Source organism: Cygnus atratus, chromosome 2 (genome assembly GCF_013377495.2).
Source record: "Cygnus atratus isolate AKBS03 ecotype Queensland, Australia chromosome 2, CAtr_DNAZoo_HiC_assembly, whole genome shotgun sequence".
NCBI classification, from domain to species: Eukaryota; Metazoa; Chordata; class Aves; order Anseriformes; family Anatidae; genus Cygnus; species Cygnus atratus.
This window is the reverse complement of record NC_066363.1, coordinates 1033231-1055685: the sequence shown is the minus strand read 5'-3', so window position 1 is coordinate 1055685 and position 22455 is coordinate 1033231. Positions and strand designations below refer to the sequence as shown.

At 66.1% G+C, this 22455-nt stretch overlaps 1 protein-coding gene, 1 long non-coding RNA gene and 1 other non-coding gene across 4 annotated transcripts; 2 read left to right on the top strand and 1 right to left on the bottom strand.

Moving 5' to 3' along the window:
- Positions 1 to 936: 936 nt before the first annotated feature.
- Positions 937 to 19788, bottom strand: CCM2 (CCM2 scaffold protein). 2 transcript variants are annotated; one of them, XM_050709008.1, is made up of 11 exons: positions 11079 to 11269; positions 10404 to 10559; positions 9448 to 9621; positions 8719 to 8802; positions 8293 to 8476; positions 6920 to 7056; positions 5852 to 5987; positions 5317 to 5374; positions 4562 to 4700; positions 3806 to 3944; positions 937 to 2851 (listed from the first exon to the last, which is right to left on the bottom strand). In XM_050709008.1, the coding sequence occupies exons 1-11, from the start codon at positions 11088 to 11090 to the stop codon at positions 2571 to 2573; spliced, it is 1500 nt and encodes a 499-aa protein (XP_050564965.1). In that variant the 5' UTR covers positions 11091 to 11269; the 3' UTR covers positions 937 to 2570. The 2 variants fall into 2 exon arrangements, with proteins under 2 accessions (XP_050564965.1, XP_035410323.1); XM_035554430.2 differs by lacking the exons at positions 10404 to 10559; positions 11079 to 11269 and adding an exon at positions 19661 to 19788 and having other exon boundaries at positions 946 to 2851.
- Positions 19789 to 19984: 196 nt separating this feature from the next.
- On the top strand, positions 19985 to 22103 carry LOC118251797 (uncharacterized). The gene is made up of 4 exons (XR_004779950.2): positions 19985 to 20138; positions 20553 to 20610; positions 21236 to 21423; positions 21822 to 22103. It is a non-coding gene; the product is annotated as an uncharacterized LOC118251797 (long non-coding RNA).
- Positions 20273 to 20406, top strand: LOC118251897 (small nucleolar RNA SNORA9). The gene has a single exon (XR_004779981.1). It is a non-coding gene; the product is annotated as a small nucleolar RNA SNORA9 (small nucleolar RNA).
- Positions 22104 to 22455: the final 352 nt, after the last annotated feature.

Sequence of the window (22455 nt, the reverse complement as noted above, 5' to 3'; positions counted from 1 at the left end):
GTTCTCCTCCTCTTCCTCCCCCCCCCTCCCTCCCCCCCCCCCCCCCCGGCATCCTTTAGCCCCGCGCCTTCGCCTCGCCCGCCTCTGTAATGCTCAATAAACGGCCTCATGCATCACTGGGATCGCACCCCGCCTCCACGCCTGGTGATTTGGGGGGGGGGGGGGGGGCCCTCTGTGGGGTTTGGGGGGTGGGGGGGGGTCCTCCTGCAGCTCCCCTACCCCCAGGCAGCAGGGTTGGGGGGGTGTAGGACGGGGACCGGGTGCTCGGGGAGGTGGGACGGAGACCCCCATGGTGGCACCTGGGGGTGGGATGGGGCTGAGCCCCCCCCCCCCCTCCCTGCCCACTATGGGCTGGGGACCCCCCAATCTGGGGCTGTTCTTGGGGACCACCTCCCCCCCCCAATTTGGGGGTGTTTTTGGGGATGGTCACAGCCCCGTTTGGGACCATCACCCCCCCCCCCCCCCCCGCCCCCCAGCCCTCGGAGCGTTGGGTTTTGGGCACCCGGTGTCGGCCGGAGGGGAGGCGAGCGAGGGCTTAGCAAGGAGACGACGAAGCGCCGTGGGGTGCAGAGTTTTATATTTACCTCTAACAATGCTCTGTACAGGAAGCATACATACAAAACGCCCCCCCCCCCCCCCCCCCCCCGGCTCCGCAGCGGGAGGGTCTGGCAGCACCGGGGGCTCGTCGTGGCGGGGAGAGGCAGCGCGGTGCCGGGTGGGGGGGGCTGCGGGGGTCCCAAAGGGGAACCCCCCCCCCCCCCCCCGTTGCTCAGTCCCCTGCCCACCAGAGCTCCAGCGAAGGGTTCAGGGCCAGCTCCCAGCCGCCCTTCCCCGTGAACAGAGTATTTAAAAAAAAAATAAAATACTGTGAGCTGCTACAGAAGCTCTCCATACACAACCCTCCCAAAAACAGGGTGTTGCTTTCTTTTTTCAAATTTTTCCGGAGTAGTCAGTGACTCGAGCGTCGGTGTGTGCTTTGGGGGTGGGTTTTTGGTTTTTGGTTTTTTGTTTTTTTTTTTTTTTTTTAGTTGGCAGGGTGTAAGAAGGCACTGAGGACTCGACAGATCCCAGGGTTGTGGACTGATGCTCCCAGTGCTCGCTGGGAGCCCAGCGCCGGTACCCCTGGCTCGCGAGCTTGGCTTTTTTTCCTCATTTTTTTTTCTTTTTTTAAAGAAGAAAACGAACCTCGGGCCCCGCTGCTGGTGGTGCAGGGGCTCCCCCTTCTCCCCTGCTCGGGGCTCATGGGCGATGCTGAGCAGAAGCAGCCTCCAGGGAGGAGCCCCCCCAGGCTGCGCCCGTGCCCTGGCCGCGATTCCCAGCGCGGAGCCTGCAGGAACAGGGGGGTAAGAAGCGCCCGGAGCGGGGGGGGGGCTGAGCGAGGAGGAGGACGGCAGGATGAAGGCTCGGTGCTGGGAGCCCCGGCAGGAGGGCGCTGAGGCGGTGGCTTCATGCAGCAGAGGGAGGGAAAGGTCTGGTTAATCGGAGCAGCCCGGTGGTGTGGAAAAAGTGCCAGCGGGTGCCCTGGGGCCGTGTCCCAGCAGGGGAAGCCACAAAATGCAGCCAAAACCCCACAAAGCCCCCGGACAAAGCGTGAGGAATGTGCACGAGGCAGGGGGGGGGGGGGGCAGGCTGGGTGCAGAGTGCTGAGCAAGTGTCTGGGCTCCCAGCGAGCTGTCCCTGCCAGCTCCAGGGCTGCCGGAGCCCCCCCCAGGCTCCCTGTCCCTCCTCCTCCTCCTCTTCCTCTGCCTGCCCTCCTTCTTCCCAGGGCCCTGCTGGATGCCTGCTTGGGGTGACGGCAAAAAGAACAACAGAAGGCTGAGGGATGCAGGTTTAAAAAAAAAAAAAAGTGTTTGTAACCGCCTGTAAAATATATACAACATCTCTACCCTGCCCTGCAGCCCTCCCCGGGTGGGTCCTGGCGCGGAGCTCACCTCCCTGGGGCACCGCGGGGAGCCAGGAGCCACCAGCGGGTGCTGCCCCCGTCCCACCACCTCCTGAGCAGAGCCGAGGGGGGGCTGGATGGGGGTTTGCAGTCGGGGCTGCTGCAGGGCAGAAGCACGAAGCGTGGAGGCCGGCCGGGGGAGCAGCAGCAGCAGCAGCACCGGGGCGGGGGGGAGAGGGAGCAGGGCCTGGTCCCCGGGTGCGAAATGCTTTGACAACATGGAGGCGAGGTTTAAATAATTCACATTGTGGTAAACTTCATTCGAAACTGGGGGGGGGGGGCAGGGGGGAGGAGAAGAGCAGTTACAGGAGGGACACCATGTGCAAAACTGTAAACCAGGGAGAGGGAGAGGGCTGCAGCCAGCTTGTCTCGGCGCGGGGCTCTCTCCCGGCCCCGCTCCCCGCGCGGCGACGGAACTGCACCAGGGAAGGCTGAAGGCCGGGCTCCTGCCCGGGTCCCCCGCTGCAGTGCACCCGTGGGCACGCGCGCCCTCCCAGGACGAGGGCGCAGCCTCCTGCGGACGGCCTCTGGGGCCAGCGAAGCCGTTGAAGAGGCCGGGAGAGTGATTCCATCCTGCTCCATCCCCAAATCCTCTTCCGGAGCGGAGGGTCCCTCGGGCGGGCCGCCCTCAGGAGGAGTCGCGGTCCATGCTGCACCCCAGGGCTTCGATGTCGTTGCTGATGTGCGAGATCATGCGGTCCCACTCGTCCTCCTCCGAGGGCACGGACTGGTCGTCCGAGCTGCCCGCGGCGCCGTTGCCGTTGGTGGTGGAGTTGGAGGTGGTGCTCAGCGTCCGCCGGTACCTCCCGAAGCTGTCCGTGATGATGCCGCGGCCGTCCTTCACCCCGATGGTCTCCAGGAAGTTCTCGAAGTGTTGGCTGTCCTTCTCGGGGATGAAGGGCCGCAGGCCTGCCCCAGGAAAGGAGACACAAGGAGGAGAAACAGGAGCCGCGTCACCCAGCGCGGGGCTCGCTGCAGCGCTGTCGGGGCCACCGGGGACTGGGCCACCGGGGCCTCCATCTGGTGGCCGCCTCTCACACTCACAGCCCCGAGCCACGCCGCGGGACAGCGGCTGAGGAGAGCTGACGGGGCTGAGGCAGGATTTCCTGAGCTCAGAAGGGCTGGCTGCCGCTTCAGCACCGCGACGCGTTGCTTGGCCTTGAGCTCGTTACCCTAACGGCATCAGCGGGCGATTAAACGAGGGCGGGCGGGCTCGGGACATCTGCCCCCGCTCCATCCCTGCATCCTGCCCTGGGGCTGGCAGCTCAGCACGGGCAGGGGTCAGCGGCAAATCCAGCAGGGCTACGTGTGCCTCCTCGCCACCCTAAGCGCTTGCCAGGAAACCCCACGCGCCCAAAAACTTGGGGCCGAAGGGTGAGGGGGATGTAAAGCTGGGTGCTGGGGAAGGCTCTTGTTATTAGCGCTGTCTGAGCTGATTGAAGCCAAAATTAAGCAGGGAGACTGAGCTGAGGGACTCTGAGAGCCCCTGAGGCTGTCAGCCCCCTTTTAGCGAAGGGAAACAGAAGGGTCCCGGTCCCTTCCCAGCTAATGTCCGCCCGCTGGCGCTGCACAGGCCCACTTGCGTGCTGCCCATCCCTCTAGGACTGTAAGGTCACTTCATGAGGGCGTAGGTCCCCGAGGCGCCCTGTGCAAACCAGAGGGGTGAACACCAAACCTGTCCCGCGTCGAACGCCTCGCTGCTTGGCCGGGAACGGTTCTGAGCGCCCCCAGCGTGCGGAATCCTACAGGGCCCTGAGCATCGCGCCCTGCTCGCCGTCTGGTGGCCGAGGAGCTCGTGCTGAGCCCACAAAGACGAGCAGCAGCAGCCTCAAGCAACGCGAGGCGGAAAGGGGAGCCACTCACCCAGGAGCAGGAACTTCCTGCTGTCCCCGTAGAGCTGCTTCAGGTTGATGCAGAACTCGTGGATGGAGGCCCCGTTGCGGTACTCGTGCAGGAGCATGGCGAACTGCTGGATCTCTTGGGACGAGAGCTTCGTCCGTAGCTGCGGAAGAGAAGCACACCACCCATGTCACAGATTTATTTTTGGAGCGCTCCCAGCTCTGAAACGGGAGGAAGGAGAGATCACGGGAAGGCTGGGGACTGGTTTCACCGCTACTGCGGCAGGAGCCACCGAGCTGCAGTGCTCCCAGGGGAGAAGCAGGAGGGGACGGTGCAAAGCTGCTGCTCAGCTGGCAGCTTTTGGACTGGGACACGCTGTGAGCACGTGCGGGGAGTGTGGCTCACAAAACGATGGGCCCGGGGTGCTGCGACGTGTCCCACCACGCTGCGAGGGGACCAGGGGGTGGAGGTGCTCCCGCAGGAGGACAAGGTGAGCCTGAACTGGGAGCCAAGCAAGACGTGCCTGAAAAGCGGTGCACAGGCTTATTATACGTGACAAGGCGACAAACCCGAAGCACCCGCAGCACCCAGACAGCGCTGGCTGGCAGCACCGGAGCCAACAGGGAGGAGCTCAGACGCAGAATCGCAAGAACTGTAGGGCTTGGAAGGGACCTCAAGAGCTCATCGGGTCCAACCCCCCTGCCAAAGCAGGTTCCCTAGAGAAAGGGAGCACGCAGACACCCGAAAGGGAAGGAAATCTCCCCCTCGTGGGCGCCCCACCGTCATCATGTAGTCCTGCAGCAGCTCCGTCGCCGTGGTGCTCAGCTCGCTCTCGCTGACGGTCTTAACGTGGGGAGACTGCTGTGGCAGGAAGGAGGAGGGGGAGTTGTCACCGGCTTCTAAGGCTTCTGGAAAGGAACTGGAACACGAAGAGCTGGTGAGCCACCACCTGTGCCTGAGGAGCTCTGGGTCACGTTGCTCCTGGAGGAGTGCTCATGTACAGCAGGACTACCAGGAAGCGCATCAGCTCTGTGATGTGCTGAACGCGAAGCCCTACGGAGGGAGAGATTCCCCTCCAAGTGCTTTTTCTTTTCAGAACAGTGGGGGGGAAAGGTCCCCAGAAAAAAGCTCCCAAAACGTCTTATTTTGGTGTTAAGTCTTAAATTCTCAAATAGCGTCGATCAACTTGAAACCCAACTTGAACCACGCAGTTTGTGTGCCAGGTTTTCAGCCCACAAATGCTCTCACGTTTGCGGTGGTCACCGAGTCAGGAGCGGCTGGGTGACAGCCCCAGCCCCGCCGTGCCTACGTGACCGCGGGAAAGCAGCGCTACCCGAACAGTGCCGCCAAGGCTGCTGATTTGGCAGGCCCGCGCTGCACCCGGACAGTGCTGACGCTGGGAAATGTTCCAGCCAGGCTCAGCAGGCGCTCCCCAACGTGCAGCGGTTCTGCCGGGGGGCTTAAAGCTGGCAGCGAGGCTGCGTGAGTCGGGTGTTACCCCCAGGGCTGCGCCGCCGCGTCCGCCCTCAACTTACACAGTGCTTGCTTCTGTCTCGTAAGGTTCTTTCACGTCCACTTTTGTAGAAGAGTCATCTGCAAGGGAGACGTTGGAGAGGTGAGGTTTGGGAGGCAGGAGCTTGCCCCTGCCCTACACACACGTCGCTTTGGGGCTCGGCTTTCAGGCTGGAAGGGGAGAGGGGGCTGAGGGGGCACAGGGCTGGGCAGAGAGCCCCGGGGGAGATGCACAACTGCCAAGGGACGACGTGGAGCTTGGTTAACTGCCTCCATCCCCCAGGAACAGAAAAGGGCATGGGGCAAGGACACACTGAGGCTGGCGTCTTTTTGCTCCCCACAGCCCGGAAGCACCTCCAGGCAGGAGAGCTCCCTGGTGCTGTTCCGCCTCGCGTGCAGTTAAAGAAGACGGGGCTTCTTCTCAGTGCAGAGATGACCCCGCAGGAGGGGAAGCACGGGGCTGGCTCTGTTTGGAAGGTGGCAACAGACATTGGTGAGGATGGGGACGCAGAAGGGGCAGGCTCAGGCTGGAAAGGGGCGCCCGGAGCGAGCGCTTACCGCTGTGCAGGGACATGTGCCGCGTCGGCGTGGACGCCCCATCGAATATTGCTCTGTCTAAGAAGTCGATCGTGGACTCAGTGTAAACAATCTGGAAGACTTGGCTGAGAAGTGAGCACAGCTCCTCCGCGGTCACCTGGGGAGGGAGCAGAGAAGGAAGGAGAGGTGCGTGGCGCAGCGGCCTTCATCTCAGCTCCCTGCAACGGCTGCGTGGCACGGGACGGCGTACCGAGCACCGAGCGTGGTGTTTATAGGGCTGCTGTCTCCCCAGCAAGGGAAGGGAACCTGCTTGTCCGGGATGTGGGACACTGCCTGCCTTGAGGTGACAAACCTGGAGCCTCGGGGCAGCCGGGTTAGCTCTCCCTGCCCCTCTGGCCCCAAGGGATTTGCCTCGGTGCGAGAGATGAGCCCCGAGCTGTACGGCATCTCATCACCCTGCTGTAACGCCAGGCGAGCACCCCAGCTCTCCTCTGCTCTGAGGCAGCGGGTGCTCGGGTGCTCCATCACCCAGCAGCTCACAGCTATTAAATCCCACCCCCATCTCTGTCCTGTCTCTTCTCCTTCCTCGGTTCAGCCGCCCGGGACTGCGGCCGCGTGCCCCACATCCCGAATCGCTGCGGGCGCCCCGGGGAGCAGAAGTGAGGGCGCAGCTGGAAGCGAGGAGTGCACAACGCCACCCTCGAGGCAAAGGGTTCCTGCCGCAGGAGCACGCTGGCCAGGATGGCAACCTCTGGGTCCAGGCACAGGATAAAACAAACCGCCAGGTCAGCACCAGGAAAATGCCCCGGCTAGCAAGCCCTATTGTGGGGGAGATTCGGCCGCCTTCACAGATCCCCTGCTGCTGGGGAAAGCTCTGGGCAGCAGGCACCACGAACGAGGGCAGACCATCTTCTGGGAGGGTCTCGGGTCTGAAGCAGGCCACGGGGCTGAGGCACCTCTGCCGAGGTTGTGGCCACCCCAGTCTGAATGTGATGAAAACCTCCCTGTAAACCTCCTCCCACCGCCGGTGCAATTCAGAACTGACTCTGGAGCCGTGGGGCGGCGTTAGCCGAGTGTTTGGAGCCTTACTTTGTTCTCCGTAGCCAGCACCACCAAGCAGCAAGCCTCCACGGGCACCACCCCGCTCTCCGACAGCGAGCCCGACGTGAGCGCCTTGGAGCTCTCGGCACAGAGACTCTGGCTGGGGGAGATCCCGGGGTCCTGAGCTGAGAAAAACACAGAAGTCGTCACGGGAGGCCCGAGGCAGGAAGCAAGCAGCAAGGAGCCCTCTGCACGCCAGCCCCGCCTCCAACGCCACCTCCCTGCGGGGAGAGCAAAGCCCCCAAACCAGACGAGCGCCGGATCCCACAGCCAGGAGAAAACACCCCGAGCAGGGAGCTCCACCTGAAAGGCGCCCGTGGGCAGAGCATTTGGATGCAGACCCCGTGACTTAGAGCAGGTTCCTGACAACTCCATAAATCGCTGCCTTAATTTCCGGGGCTCAGACAGCCTCGGGAGTCCAGCGGCAGAATTACAGCCCCGTTAAGCCGGTTGTTCGTTCGTTCGTTCTCCAGCCCGTCCTCTGCTGTCGCAGGGTTTGTAATCCAGTAAGTCGCTGGCGTTACAGCCGCTAAGGAGCTCAGCCTGCCCCGAACCAGGCAGCTTTAACCCGGGCAGGGCTGCGGGGGACGGATGCCCAGGCCCTCCCCAGCTGCTCCAGACCCCACAGCGTGTACGCTCTCCTGCTCTTCCACTCCTTCCCCAGCTTCCTCGGGCACAAGCCTCTCTCCAGGACACTTCTCCCACCTCCGGCAGCTCCGAACCTCTTGCGGTCTCCCCAGCCCCAGGAGGACACGCAGCAGGGACCCCACAGCGACGCAGGATGCACTACTGCGCTTTGGGACTGCGCTGCCCTAAGCATCGGGGCTCAGCCCCGTCTCTGTCGGGGTCGGAGAGCTGCTGGAGGCTGGGGGAGGAGTTTCTAAGCACGGCGTGAGTCTCTGCATCCCGACGCAACCGAATACGGGGCCCAGCTCCAACGTCCTTCACCGTGCCCTGCGTGTTCGTACTCTGCAAGTCCCACCACTCGTGGCGGGAGGATCCCAGCCCTTCCTCAACCCTCACAGTGAGAGAAAAGGAGGGAGTGGAGCAGCTCAGGGCAGGAGGAAGGACACCAATTATTTGGGTCCGTCCTCAGCCAGCATCACCTTTGTCCCGTTTCTGGCGGGGGAGCGCCGCCCTGCACAGGGGCGACCCGGCTGCTGCGAGGCTCTGCCCCGCAGCAAGGCAGCCACCTGCCTCTGGGCACCTACACACCAAAAACACCATTTGTTGCCTCAAAACATCCCCTTGCTAGCATCTCCGGCTCCCGGCGCTACCAGGCCGGCTACCGCCCAAGCTCTTAGGGTCGGTGAGAGCAGGACGTCTCTCCCCAAGCCCTGCCCGCGCCGGCCCCGACCTACCTGTTTTCAGCACGACCAAGTGAGCCGAGTCGTCGCGGATGTAGGAGACGGACGCGATGTCGTGGATGGGGACCCTGAGGATGAGATCCTCCCCGTCCCGCCACACCAGCTTGATGTTGTAGGCGGACAGGCTGATCACGGCGTCGTGCTCGGGGGTCAGCTGCCCCGGGAGCTGGTGTGCTCGCTGCAACGAGCACGGTGCCGTTAAGAAAGCTGAACTGGTTGCCCTTGGGTAGCAGGGTGGGGGGGGGAGGACCTCTGAGGCTTCCCTCAGTCTTCTCTAAGGCTTCCCTCCCACAGTGGGGTCACCCAGGGAGGGAGGATCCCGCTCGGGGCAGGACCTCGCCCCAGGGACCGCCCCCCCCAAGCCTTTTCCATGCGCGGGCACGGAGCCGGAGCGGTCGGTCAGCAGGGCTGAGCGCTCACCTTGGCGTTATCGATCAGGTGCAGGATCTCGGTGCGGCTGGAGGGGTTCAGGTACCCCGGGATGGACGTCAGCTGGCCTAAATACTGGGAAAGAAGCAGCAGGCAGCCGTCATGTCTCTGACACACCGGCGGGCCCCCAGCAGGCCAGCTGCAGGAGGAGGGACGCCGCCAGCTCCGCGCCGGGTGCCCCCAAAGCCTCCTTAAGCTGCCGGATAGCACCCGCCTATGGAAAATCGCTCGTTTTTAGGTAAGCCTCGTGCTCTAGAGCTTTAAGGGCCTTCCTCCAGCTGAAGGGAGCTTGCCTGGAGCTGCTCTCTCCGTTCAGCCGCTGTAGTTAGCAGCAGGTATTTGTTTCCTTTGGCTCAGCGGCAGCTCCGCGGAGCGCCTTTCCCACAGGCTGCATCGCCAGCTATTTCGCAGGGGCTGCCAAAATGCCACCAGCTGCCAGGCCGAGAAGGAAAAAGCCCCTTTCTGCAAGAGGGGTGCCCGGGGCGGGGGGGGGGGAGGTGAGGCCAGCAGGCAGAAAGCCGCCCCCAGGCCCTCCGAAACTGCAGCGGAAGGTAATTCAGCGCCGCAGAGGCAGCGGGGCAGAGCCGCAAGGGGGGAAAAAGAAAGTGAAAGCGCCGTGAGCCTTGTCCCGTCCCGTGCTTGTGCTGCCTGCAGGGAAACGTAGGTCCCCAGGAGGGTGCGGGAGAGGGGGAGACGTGGTCCCGGCCGGGCAGAAGTTACCTTCACTTCTTTCTCGATGTAGTCGTTCAGCAGGACGTCCGGCTCGACGCGGTCGGGCAGGGACACCACGACGGTGTGGAGAGGCCGCCTCTCCGTAACCTTCTCCTGGGCCTTTTTGTCGCGGCCTTTTTCACCCTTCAGGAAGACTCGCTTGAAAGGGGACACGATCCCAGGCTGCAGAGGGAAGGAGGAGACGGCGGGGCGTCGGGGAGAAGGGCTGAGCACCGAGCCGGGGGACACCGGCGCGGACACCACCACCCCGTGGGCGGACGGGGTCAGGCTTCAGAGCTACGAAGCCCAACGCGTTATCTTCTGCTGGAAACGTATTTTCTCCCTTCCCGGCAGCACCTCACATTTAGGAACACAGCTCCTGGGGGCAGCCTGCGCCAGGCCTCACCGCCCGCAGAGGGAAGGATTTCGGCCTTGGGTCTAACCCAGACCCACCCTCCTTCACCTTAAAGCCCTCACCCCGTGTCCTGTCCCTACACCCCCTGACCCTCCCCTCGGGCGTGGGGGATGCCCACGAAGCAGAACTGCTGCAGACCCCCCCCCCCCCGCCCCGTTAAATCCCGGTTCTCCTCCCTGTGTCCCCGGGCAGCTCCCCCGGCACGGCTGCTGACGCAGAAAGCCCCGAGCTAAAAGCGCGGCACGGCGCCCAGAGGCTTCCTTGCGCTGCTTTTTCTCCATTTAGACGAGCGAGAGAGATCTACGGCAACAAGAGAGAGGACAGCGAGACCGAAATAACCCGAAAGCATCGCTCTGGGACGGGGAAGCGGCAGGGAAGAGCTCCTGCTAGCGGCACTTCCCAGCCTCCCTGCCCACGCCAGCCGCCACAAGGACGTCGGGGACAGCCCGGCCCCGAAACGCTTCCCTTCGAGCTGGGTGTGCCGGGGAGATAAAACCAAGAGGGGAGGTTGGAGGACGACGGGGCCGGAGGACAGCGAGCGGGACCGTACCTGGCCGGGCTCCCCGGCTCTGCTGCACGCCAGCACCGCCGGGCACTGCGGGGCGGGGGCAGAGCATCCCTCGCTGGGCCGGGCTCCGAAGGAGGAATGTCGTCCCTCCGTGCCACCACCTCCGGGCGGTTCCTGCCGAGGGGCAGGGGGCAGCTCCTGGCTCGGGACAGAAGAAATCCCCCCCCCCCCGTAAGAAGCCCTCGTGCCGAGGGCAGGGACGGGGCCGGGCCAGCGGAGCGGTGCCAGGCTGCCTCAGCCGGCGTGCAGAGAAGAGCCCGGGGGGCTCTGAAAAGCCCGACAGGAGGGCGCCCAGCCCCAAAGCTGGCCCCGAAGCTCGTCCCGACGCTGGCTGTCAGAAACCAGCAGCGGCGTGACGTGGGAACGGGCCGCCGGCAGCGGGGCCGTGCCACCCCGGCGCTGCCCGGCCGGTTCCGCTTTCCGTGCCGAAACTGCGCGGATCTGACCCAAAACGTGAGCGAACCCCGAGAAATCCCCCTCGGGCACAGGGCTGGGGATGCTCCCGAGCCCTGCCGGAGAATCGGATTCTCCTCGAAGCAGCACTCAGCCCACATTTTGCTCCTCGGGGAGCCCAAATTCAGGGCGGCGGCGGCGGGCAGCAGCGGCACAACGCGGAAAAGCCACGGCTGTTTGGGGCCGATTTCAGCCAGCACCTACCTCGCCCTCCATGAAGCGCCCTGCTACAGCGAGGAGACGCGGGGTGGGGGGGGTGGGGGGGCTTCCCAAAAGCTCGTCCCCACCGTGGTGGGTGGGGGGGGAGCTGTCCCCAGCTGCACAGGGGCCACCGAGCCCCGCGGTGGGTGCCGGAGGCTGACGGAGCCGCACGCGCTCGCCCGCCTGGCAGATCGCGGCCCGGAAGCGCGCCAACCGCAGCTTCCTCCTGCGAGCGGCGAAAACGTTCGGTTCTCGTAAAAAAAAAAAAAAAAACAAAAAAAAAACGGGGTTTGAGAAAGGTGGGGGGAAGGAGGAGGGTCTGAGGGGAGGCAGCTCCACGCGGGGCGAGGCCGGCGCCCGCGGGTTTCGCTGTTCCACGGTCGCAGCCCCGGAAAGCAGAGGGGTGCGCCCGGCAGGGCGACGTTCCCGGAGCCGAGCGGATTTTTAAGCCCGGTTTCTCCTCCAAATTTCAGCCGTTTCGGTAGGACCTCGTCCTCCGGCATCCGGCTCCGTCTAGGCGACGCCGAGGGCCGCGCAGATTTCCTAGGGCTCGTTTCCAGTCCTTACGCGTGAGCGCACCTCGGGCCGGGCAGCACCCGGGGGGGGAGAGGGGCGCCGGGGTCGGGCTCCAAGGAGTGGCGGAAACACCTCGCTAATGGCACCGAGGAGCAATTAACGCGCCGAGCGCCGTGATTTCCCCGGAGACGTCCGCCCCAGGAGCGGAGGCAAGAAGGAGGCCCAGCTCCAAACCCCCCGGCAGCCGTACGGGCGGGGGGGGTGGGGGGGTCTGTTTCCACCCGGGGCCCCTCCTGGCTGTTCGCATCCATCCAAAAACGAACGAGGCTTTCGACGGCGCCTTAAATACACGCTCGGCCTTTTCCAGGGGAACGGAGAGGAGAGCGAGCAGCCCTGTGCGAGCGGCTCCGTAACCCACTCGAGGGGATTATCTCGAGCGCGGACGTGGAAAGCCCGAGCGCATCCGCGGGGAGGTCGGGGGGGGCGAGGCGCCAGGGCCAGGCGGAGCTCGGGGGCAGGTCAGGGAGTCAGCCCTGAACGCAGCGAGGATGCCGAGGAGCGGCTTGGAGAGGCCGAACACGTGCTGTGGCAGCACCGGCGCGTGAAAAAAAAACGCAGAACCCAAGCTGCAAGGGGGGGGCTCTTGGCCGCCTTGCTGCTGGCGCAGGGAATGAGAAGGCGAAGAGGAGCGCAGCAGTGCCGCCGAAAGCCCGGCTCCGCTGGGCGGGCACGGCCCCGACACCGGGATCGTGGGCCAGGTCCTGCTGCTCTGCCGTCAGCGGTGGGTAAGCAAAAAAATAACGAGGCGGTGTGTAAATTACAGCCGGGGCAGGCCGGAGGTGCGACGGGCGGGGAAAGCCCCCGTACCCTGCGAGTGGTCCTGCCACGAGGGGCGGGTGCCGAGCTGGCGTCCTCTGCCCGCTCCACGGAGCGCTGCCGCAACCACGGCGGGGCCGGGAGGGGGGCCGGGAGGGGGGCCGGGGGCTCAGCCCCTAGAGAGTGGGCAGAAAGCAGCCAACAGCCGGCTTCACCGACCCTACAGCCGGTGTTACTGACCCTACAGCTGGTTTTACTGCCCCTAGAGCTGGTTTTATGGACCCTACAGCTGGCTTTACCGACCCTACAGCTGATTTTACCGACCCTACAGCTGGTTTTACCAACCCTACAGCTGGCTTTACCAACCCTACAGCTGGCTTTACCGACCCTACAGCCAGTTTTACAGACCCTACAGCCGGCTTTATGGACTCTACAGCCGGCTTTACCAACCCTACAGCCGGCTTTACCGACCCTACAGCTGATTTTACTGACCCTACAGCTGGTTTTACCAACCCTACAGCTGGCTTTACCGACCCTACAGCTGATTTTACTGACCCTACAGCTGGTTTTACCAACCCTACAGCCGGCTTTACCGACCCTACAGCTGGTTTTACCAACCCTACAGCCGGCTTTACCAACCCTACAGCTGGCTTTACCGACCCCACAGCCGGTGTTACTGACCCTACAGCCGGCTTCACTGACCCTACAGCCGGTGTTACCGACCCCACAGCCGGTGTTACCGACCCTACAGCTGGCTTTACCAACCCTACAGCCGGTGTTACTGACCCTACAGCTGGCTTTACCAACCCTACAGCCGGTGTTACCGACCCTACAGCCGGCTTCACTGACCCTACAGCTGGTTTTACTGCCCCTAGAGCTGGTTTTATGGACCCTACAGCTGGCTTTACCGACCCTACAGCCGGCTTTACCGACCCTACAGCTGATTTTACCGACCCTACAGCTGGTTTTACCAACCCTACAGCCGGCTTTACCGACCCTACAGCTGGTTTTATGGACCCTACAGCCCGTTCCCTGCTCAGCTCCGCACGTGCCAGGGCCCCTGGGCTGATTTCAGGTGTGCGGACCTCGGACCGGGTGCAATCCCAGAGCTGCGGGACCTGGCGGAGGCGAGCGGGGACCTCTGGAGCCCACCTCGGTGCCACCAGGACCCTTCCCGCAGAGCCCGGTCCCCCTCCACCCCGCTGCAAGTCACCCGTCCCCAGACCAGGCCCACCCCGTGCCCGTAATTCTGTTTATTTCGGCCCGGCCGGGCCTCGAACCCTGCCCCCCCCGCGCAGGCAGGCGGCCGTGGTGCTGAGCTGCTGTGGGAGCAGGGCGGTCACCGCGTTTCCGCACAGCCTCACGCCGCCGACCTCTGCGGGAGACGCGGAGCCAGCTCGGGATCCTGCCCAAGGCTGCGACGTGGGGGATCCGCACTGAAACCGCTCGCTCAGCGCCCCCCCTGCGCGGGCTGAGAGCTGGGGGGGGGAGCACCAACATCGCAGCACTCCGGGGCGGGGGGGGGGGGGGGGACACACACGACACACCTCCCCCAGGTCCTTTATCGGGGGCCCCGAGGGTGCCTCCAGCTTTGGGGGATTTGAGAAAGCGCTGAAGTGGCACCGCAGGGACTCGGGGGGGGGGGGGGGGGGGGGGGCGGTGTCAGCATCGGGTTTGAGAGCCCCCGGACAAAGGGGAGGTGGGCTCAGCGCCCAGCTTGGCTCTCGCCTCTTAGTGCCAGGTGAAAACAGCTTTGTGCTCGGCGGGGCACGCAAGGAAAGGCTTTGTCCCCAAGGGCTTTGTCCCCAAGGGCTTTGTCGCTCCCCGCCCCCCCCCCGCTGGCGGCTCTCCAGCGCCCTGAGTCGGCCGCCCCCTCCGAACCCCCCAGCGCCCTCCTCGCAAGCCAGCTCCGGGCTCTCCTTCGGTGGCCAGAGCATCCCGAGCGCCCTAAATCCCGCGGGGAATCCTCCGGGGGGGGGGGGGGAGCCCGGCTCCCTGCCCAGCTGCTGCCGGGCGCAGAGACCCGGCTCCATCCCCCCCCGGGGAGGCGGGGGGCAGCCGGAGAGGGGCTTCTGCTCCTGGTGCCGGGCATCGCCCGCGCGGCAAAGGGTGCCGGGCTGGGAAAAAGAGAGTTCCCAGGCGGGAACCCCGCGCGCGGCTTCAAAGCCGCTCCTCCGAACCAGCACCTCGTTAGACCTCAGCAAGACAGAAACAATTCCCCGGGGAACAGGGAGCTAGCACCCACCTCGCTCCTAACGAAAACGCAGGGAAGGAGCTCGAGAGCAGCCCAGGGGTGGCACAAAACCACCCGCAAAGCGAGGCGAGGCTCCGGGCTTTCACATCTGGGACCGCCGCGCCGGGCTCCGGCCTCCCCTCCCGGGGCAGGATTTTCCTTCGAGGCAAGAGGAAAGGAATTTTCCCCGGCTATTTTTAGCGAAAGCCTCGTTCCTCCTCGCGGAGATTCCCCCGGCCCTGCTCCTCCTCCTCCTGCCTCCCTCGCTCCCGAGCTGAAGCTGCCCACGGAGGCAGCGGAGCCACCTCCGACCGAATTTGCTCCCCCCCCCCGGGGAAGAGCTCCGCGGGTCGCCGCGTGCCCCGTTTTGGGGGGAAAGGGGGCGGCGAGCCCGGCTTCCTCGCAGCCCCTGAGGAATTCGGAGGATGCTTTTAGGGCTACTGCACTGTTCTCCCCACGGCTCCCACGGGGTCCTGCCAAAACGCCGTCTCCGTCGGGTGCCCTCAGGTGTTTCTCTCCCCCTCGGGACCCGGCGCGCACCGAGGATCGGTATTTCGGGCAGCCTGCGCAGGATCGAGCCCCCGGGGCAGCCCTCCGGACGGCACCTCGGGAAGCCCCCCGCGCGCCCCGCACCAAACACCGCGCCAGGACAGCCGCACGCGGCCTCCGGCGCTCCCGGCTGGGCGAGCGGAGGAGTTTCGACGCGGGGCAGCCCGGTCCTGCGCCCGCACCGCTCAGGGACGGCTCCCCGGGGCCGTTTTAGGACGGCCGGGACCAGCTCGTGGCAACAGCGAGCCCGGCTGGTTTCCGTCAGCCCAGCCCCGGTTCCCCCCGGCGGGCAGGGGACGTCTCCGGAGGTGCCAGCCTGGAAGGCGGAGGGCAGAGCCGCCGTTTAGGCGCCACTCAAACGGCTCCAACCTGACGTAAAGCCTGCCGAAAAGCCTCCCGCGGAGCACGCAGCCAGCTTTGGCTGCTTCAGGCGGGGGCGAGCGTCGCTCAGCCAGGTCGCGTCCTTTCCGGAGGCGAGGCACCGAAAGCTTTCGCCCCCCCGGGAGGCGCCTCCGCCGCGCCTCGTTCGTGCCGGAGGCCACGACCTCCCAAGCGCCGCCGGGGAGGGCTCGGCAAATCCCCGGCTGAAGTTTTGCCCCGTCCTCCTAACGGGTACCGGGCCTCTGCGCGGGGCCAGGCCGCCCGGGAGGCGCAGCCCGGCGTTATTTCCAGCTGCTCCTTCGCAAGACGAACAGCGGCAGGGCAAGCCTCGGGCTCCCGCGGGGCCGCGCTCAGAGCCCGAGCAGCGGACGCGCTCCCAAGCCACCGGAATTCTCCGAACGTCAGCAGCTGGCTGGGGACGAGGAGCCCCCAGGTCCCACGGCTTGAATTTAATTTAATTTAAAAAAAAAAAAAAAGGGGGGTGGAATTCCACGAGGCCAAGCACGGCGACGTCCACCTCAGCAGGAGCCCGCCGTCCGCAGGAGGGGAGGAGCCCGGACGCGGAGGGTGACGCGGCGAAGCGGAGGCAGGGAGGCTGCCGCCCCCGATTTTTCGGGCGGTCTGCCCCCCGAGCTCCACGGACGCGCCGGCGTCAGCGGTGCCGCTGCACAGCTGGAGCTCGCGGCTCCTGCGAGGAGAGGCCGCGGAGCCCCAAGCCCCCCGAGTTCCCCCCCAGCCCGGTGCCCGCGCCGAGCGGCGCTGGAGGGCTTTTGTGCCGGGTTCGAGGGGGAAAGCGCCACGAGCGGAGCACCCGGAGCTGCCCCCGAAAGGAGCCAGGGGGCCCTTTTAAGGGCTGCAGGGCAATTCACCCCACATTTCGCCCCCCAGTCTCCGCCCCGCCGGCATCACGGAGCCGAGGCCGCCTGGAGGCGCAGCACCGAAGCTCATCCTGCCCCGCAAATACCCGACGGGGCTGACACGGCTTCGGTCATCCCCCTTCCTTCCCCCTGGGGAGACCCCCCCCCCCCCCCCCCGCCCTAAACGCGAGGCACGAAGACAGAGCCCCAAGGCAGCAGCGGCCCGGTTTCGGACGGAGAATCGCGCCCGCCCAACCAGGCGGGTCGGCTGGGGGGGGGGGGGGGGGACGCCCCCTGCCCTGCCCCGTGCCCGCGGAGCCGGGCAGCGAGCGCTCGGGGCGCTCGTTTCGGGGAGCACCGCCGGCAGAGAAAACGGGGGGCCCTACCTCCCGGCCGTGCCCACCTTCGCTCGGCTTCTGCTCCTCGGAACTCCTGCAGACCCGGCGCCTCCACCCCAGCCCGGAGGCGGGAGGGAGGCTCAGAGGAGCAGCCCCCCCACCCCCCCCAAAACCCCCCCCCCGGAGCGCAGACGGCCGGGAGAACCCAGCCCGGCGGGCGCGGATTCGCTTTTCCCCGCAGCAGACCACCGGGACCCTCGTGCCCAGCGTTAACCCGGCGCCGAGCCGCGCCCCCAGGCGCCACCCACCGCACGCCTCGGGGCCGGAACCTTCTGGAAGGAGGCTGGGACTTGCAGCTCAGCCCCTCGGCGTGTTACATCCGGGCCGGGGGCTCGCGCTGTGCCTCCAGCGCCGCCTCGCCTCGCCCCTGCGGAGGTTCAGCGCCCGATCCCGCCGCTCCCATCCCTTGCTCGAGGGGCCCCGGAGCAGGATTTTCCCTCCCAGCCCCAACGCTACTCGCAATTAGGGCCGAAGGAACTCACCTGCCCCGTCCCAGCCCGTAATCCTGCTGGCTCAGGACCGGCCACCTGCGCCCGGAGAAGATTGTCGCTGTACGCAAAGCGTGGGGAGGGGCTTTCCCTCCAAGCCCCCGGGGCTGGGAACCTGTGCCCCGGTAGCCAAAGGAGCCCCTTGACGGCGCTCCAAGCTCGAAAACACCGCAGGGGGTTGGTGAAGAGCTGGTTCGGCATCACCGCGAGGGAAAACTCGCGGAAAACTCGCCGAAAACTCGCCCCGGTCGGACCTGCAGCCCCGCACGACGCCAGCCGGCGGGACAGGGGTCTCTGCCCTCTGCCCAGCGCGCCCGGGGAGCGTCGCTGCGGGGGGCGGCACGCACGGACTGCTTCGGCTTTGGCAAAGAGTAACAGCGGCCGTCGGGGGAGAGGAGAGCCGGCCCCGCTTCTACACGAGACGGCACCTCGGGCCGTGCTTCGGCTGAGCGCCACCTCCTTGCCAACGCACTGGGATTAACGCTGAAGCTGGTCTGCGAGCACCCGCGGCCCCAGGAACGCGATCTGTTCCCTGAGGCGCGAGGGAACGCCACGGACCCGGGGATCGGGCCTGCTCCCCCCCAACCCACCCCCCCCCCCCCCCCCCCCCAGCGCCGCCGACCCCATCGCGCCGCACGCAGCTCCCCGGGAAGCGTCACGGAGCCCTCCCGAGGCGTGCTCGGAGCCCCGGGACCCGGGTTTGGGGTCCCGGGCAGAGCACCGAGCGAAGCCCTTCCCACCCGGCCGCGCGGGACGTACTCACGGTGCCCCACGAAAGGCTTCCAGCTCCGAGCTCGCCTCGACGGGAGCGGGGCCGCAGGAGGCTCTGAGGCCACCGCCGCCGAGGCGCTGGCGGCCACGGGGCTCGGCCGGGAGCCTCGGGAGCCCCGGGGCGGGCTCGGTCCTGCGGGGCAGGGCTCGGAGCCTGTCACCCGAGGGGCTGCGGACAGCGAGCAGCTGCCCCGAGCTGCGCCTCCCACGGCGAAACGCGGCATGAAATGGCGAAAATAAGCGAGAGGCGGCAGAAAGCAGGCAGAACACAGGCAAAAAAACAGTGTAAAGGGGGGGGAAGGGAAGGGAAAAGGGGGGGAAGGAAAGGGAAAAGGGGGGGAAGGAAAGGGAAAAGGGGGGGAAGGAAAGGGAAAAGGGGGGGAAGGAAAGGGAAAAGGGGGGGAAGGAAAGGGAAAAGGGGGGGAAGGAAAGGGAAAAGGGGGGGAAGGAAAGGGAAAAGGGGGGGAAGGAAAGGGAAAAGGGGGGGAAGGAAAGGGAAAAGGGGGGGAAGGAAAGGGAAAAGGGGGGGAAGGAAAGGGAAAAGGGGGGGAAGGAAAGGGAAAAGGGGGGGAAGGAAAGGGAAAAGGGGGGGAAGGAAAGGGAAAAGGGGGGGAAGGAAAGGGAAAAAGGGGGGGAAGGAAAGGGAAAAGGGGGGGAAGGAAAGGGAAAAGGGGGGGAAGGAAAGGGAAAAGGGGGGGAAGGAAAGGGAAAAGGGGGGGAAGGAAAGGGAAAAGGGGGGGAAGGAAAGGGAAAAGGGGGGGAAGGAAAGGGAAAAGGGGGGGAAGGAAAGGGAAAAGGGGGGGAAGGAAAGGGAAAAGGGGGGGAAGGAAAGGGAAAAGGGGGGGAAGGAAAGGGAAAAGGGGGGGAAGGAAAGGGAAAAGGGGGGGAAGGAAAGGGAAAAGGGGGGGAAGGAAAGGGAAGGGGGGGGGAAGGAAAGGGAAGGGGGGGGAAGGAAAGGGAAGGGGGGGGAAGGAAAGGCAAAAGGGGGGGGAAGGAAAGGCAAAAGGGGGGGGAAGGAAAGGCAAAAGGGGGGGAAGGGAAGGGAAAAGGGGGGGAAGGGAAGGGAAAAGGGGGGAAGGGAAGGGAAAAGGGGGGGAAGGGAAGGGAAAAGGGGGGGAAGGGAAGGGAAAAGGGGGGGGAAGGGAAGGGAAAAGGGGGGAAGGAAAGGGAAAAGGGGGGAAGGAAAGGGAAAAGGGGGGGGGAAGGAAAGGGAAAAGGGGGGGGGAAGGAAAGGGAAAAGGGGGGGGGAAGGAAAGGGAAAAGGGGGGGGAAAAGGAAAGAATGGAGGGAAAAAGAGGGGGAAAAAGGGAAGAATGGGGGAAAAAGAGGCAAAAATGTGGGAAAAGGAGGGGAAATGGGGGGAAAGAAAGGAAAAAGAGGGGGAAATGGGGGGAAAAAAAGGGGAAAAGCGGCACAAAGCGGCAGACAGGCGTCCCCCGCGGCCCCGCAGCAGCAGCAGCCCCGCTCCCCACCCGCCCCCGAGCCCCCCCCGGGAGCCGGAGCCGGAGCCGGGCCGGGCCGTGAGGGGCCGCTCCCGGGGCCGACCCCGCTGCCGTGCCCCCCCCACCCCCCTCACCTTGCGGCCCTTCCTGCCCTCCTCCTCCATAGCGGCTGCGGAGGCGGCCCCGGCCCCCCCCGGGGCATCCCCGGCGCGGCGCGGCGGCGGCGGGGGCCGGGCCCGGCTCGGGGCGCTCCCGGCTGAGCCCCGGGGGCCCGCGGCCGCCTCAGCGCCCCCGGCCCCGCTTCCAGCCCGCCGCCATCTTGGGCGGCGCCTTCCCGGCGTGCCCCGCGCGGCGGCCGCGGAGGACTGACGTCAGTCCTCCTCCGGCGGGAAGGGCGGGGCCACGCCCGTTCTATTTGCATAACCCCGCCCCCCTAACGCGTGGCCACGCCCCCTCCCTCGCCGCCCGCCGCAGCGAGCTGACGTCACGCGCCGCGGCGGTCCAGCGGCCATGGCGGCCGTGGAGGGAGGTAGGGCCCGTCGCCATCCGCCGCCATCCGCCTCCATCCGCCGCCATCCGCCGCCGGAGTCGCTCCTGAGGGCCGCAGGAGGGGTGAGGGCGCCGCGCGGTGGCGGGATTTGCCCCGGATGGGTTTCGTTACGGCGTCCGTGCCGGGATGCGGAGCTGCGGCCTGCGCCCGGGGCCCGCGTGAGGCCCCGGCTCGGCTCCAGCCCCCCCCCACACCACCGCAAGCCGTCCAGCATGGCGGGGCCTGCGGTGGCCCCGGCCGTTCCTGCAGCGCTTGCCAGAGCAGCCCCGGGGTGGTTTGAGGCCTCCCCCTGCGCCCCTCGGGGGGAGGCTATAGAAATCCCACACACGGCCCCAGCCGAGGGCGTGAGGGGAGCCAGGCGGGCGGGAGATGGCGGCAGGGGGCTGGGGGGGGGGTCACCCATTCCCGCTGGGTCTGCAGAGCCCCCCTCCCTTCCCATCGCTTCCCTCTCCTAACGCCGTGCTGCTTCTCCCTAGGTCGCAGCCTCCCCTCCGACGGCCACGGAGGACGTCTGAAGCTGCGCGGATCCAGCAGGTCAGTTAGCAGGGCCGCCCTGAAGGCCCTTCCTTCTGCACCCTGTGACACCAGTTAGTCTCGCTCTGTGCTATCAGGCCTCAACGATGAGGTTTTAAAGACCTCGTGGTCTCTTTGGGGCCACCAAACGAGCCCCTGAAGGAAAACCACAGCCTGGGGCTGCTTTGTGCCCCAGCAGGTAACAGGGAGGCTTAGCTGATGCTGTAGGGTTCGAGGCCCTGCACCCCACGAGGGTTCTCCTCAGCCTGCTCCGTTTTGCCCCTTGCTCTGCCTGTACCTCGTGGCGGCGAGGCACCGAGCTGCTGCCACGTGGGGCTTCCCTGCGAGGTCTGCCTGTTACACAGAGCGCCCGTGGGTTGCCAAGCACAGCGTTTCTTGCCGTGACAGCACCCAGAAGGCTCCAGCGAGCTCCAGTGGCTGCAAGCCTTCCAGCGTGGTGGGGCCTGCGGTGGCCCCGTCCATTCCTGCAGCGCTTGCCAGAGCAGCCCCGGGAGCTCTGGGTTCCTCCCCCTGCACCCCATGGGGAGGCCGTCGGGGTCTTGGACACATTTGAGTGGCTCTCGCCTTGCCTGCGGTGTCTGCTGGGGCTTTGCTGCCTCCTTTAACTCTGACTCTTCTCCCGCAGGGCTTTAAATCCCGATTTCTGCACCTCTTGTGCCACGATGCGTTGGGCGGAGGGAGGAGCGGTGGCTCCAGCCCCGCCTTGGCCATGTGAGGTTCTTCCCGTGCCGGTATCGCAGCCGTGAAGCCGCCTGCCAAGCCGTGGGCAGTGATCTGAGCCCCCACATCACGCTGTGCCCGGACCCCGCGGAGGTGAGACGAGCCTTGGGGCCCTCTGACACCACCCAAACCCATCACGCCCTGCGTGAGCAGCGGCCCTGCAGCTTGGAAGGGACGTTGGCACCGGAGCCGCCTGCTCTGCCCCGCAGGAGGGGGAGGTGGTCGGGGCACGGCTGCCGCCTGGGCCGAGGAGAAGTGCAAAAGTTGCCGGGCTGCGGGGTGAGGAAACGTGCTGCGGGGGGGGGGGGGGGGGCGGGGAGAAACTTGGGTCTGCAGCCCCGCAGCGGGTTTCCTAGGAAAGGAAGGTGTCTGGGGGCGGCCTCACTGTTGGTAAAAAATAAGTAAATAAATAAATAAAAAAATAAATTAAAGCATTTGACCGAGCTTGGCCCGTTCCTGTGACTAACGCAGCTCTCTCCCTTTAATTCCAGGAGAAATGCCGCAGCCCGTGCCGAGCGCCCGGCCCCCGTTGGCACCCGGACGCGCCGAGGAGCTGCCTGGCGCCATGGGGTGCTCGCGTCCTGAACCCCGCGTTCTGGGAGGGAGAGGGTTGGGGTGGGATCCCCCCACCCTCAGAACGGAGGCTGCCGCTCTCCGGCGCGCCCAGCGCTGAGTATGAGGAGGGGTGAGCGCTGTACCGATGTTTTGGGGTAAAACCTCTCCTGTTTAGCGCTGTACAGCGCCCGTCAGTCAATAAATACAAGTTCCCAGTGTTCCTGGTGTCTCCTTGTGGTTGTGGCGCTGGTGCAGGCTCTGCCCTGCTGGGACGAGAGGAACGCGGGCCCGGGGCCGGCCCCAAGCAGCCGCCCGCGCAGCTCTGCTGCATTTCCTGGGGTTTTTTTGGGGGGCCTGCCCCACGAGGGGGCGTTGAGTTTGGGTGTCCGGGGCAGGGGAATGCCCCCAGGGCTGCGGTCCCCGGGTGCGGTGGCATCGGCCGGCCCTGACGCAGCGCCCCGCACCGTACTGGTACCGTACTGGTGCCGTCCCAGCACCGCAGCCGCTGCACGGGCGGAGGCACCGACCAGCGCCCGCGGGCGTGGGGCCGGATGCGGCCAGGCACCGGAA

Excerpts from the sequence above, each read along its gene's own strand:
- CCM2 (XM_050709008.1), bottom strand. Across the intron at positions 8,803-9,447 it reads ACATCGAGAAAGAAGTGAAG|TATTTAGGCCAGCTGACGTC; the intron begins GTAACTTCTGCC and ends CTTCTTTCCCAG. Across the intron at positions 3,945-4,561 it reads TGCAGGACTACATGATGACG|CTACGGACGAAGCTCTCGTC; the intron begins GTGGGGCGCCCA and ends TCTCTTCCGCAG.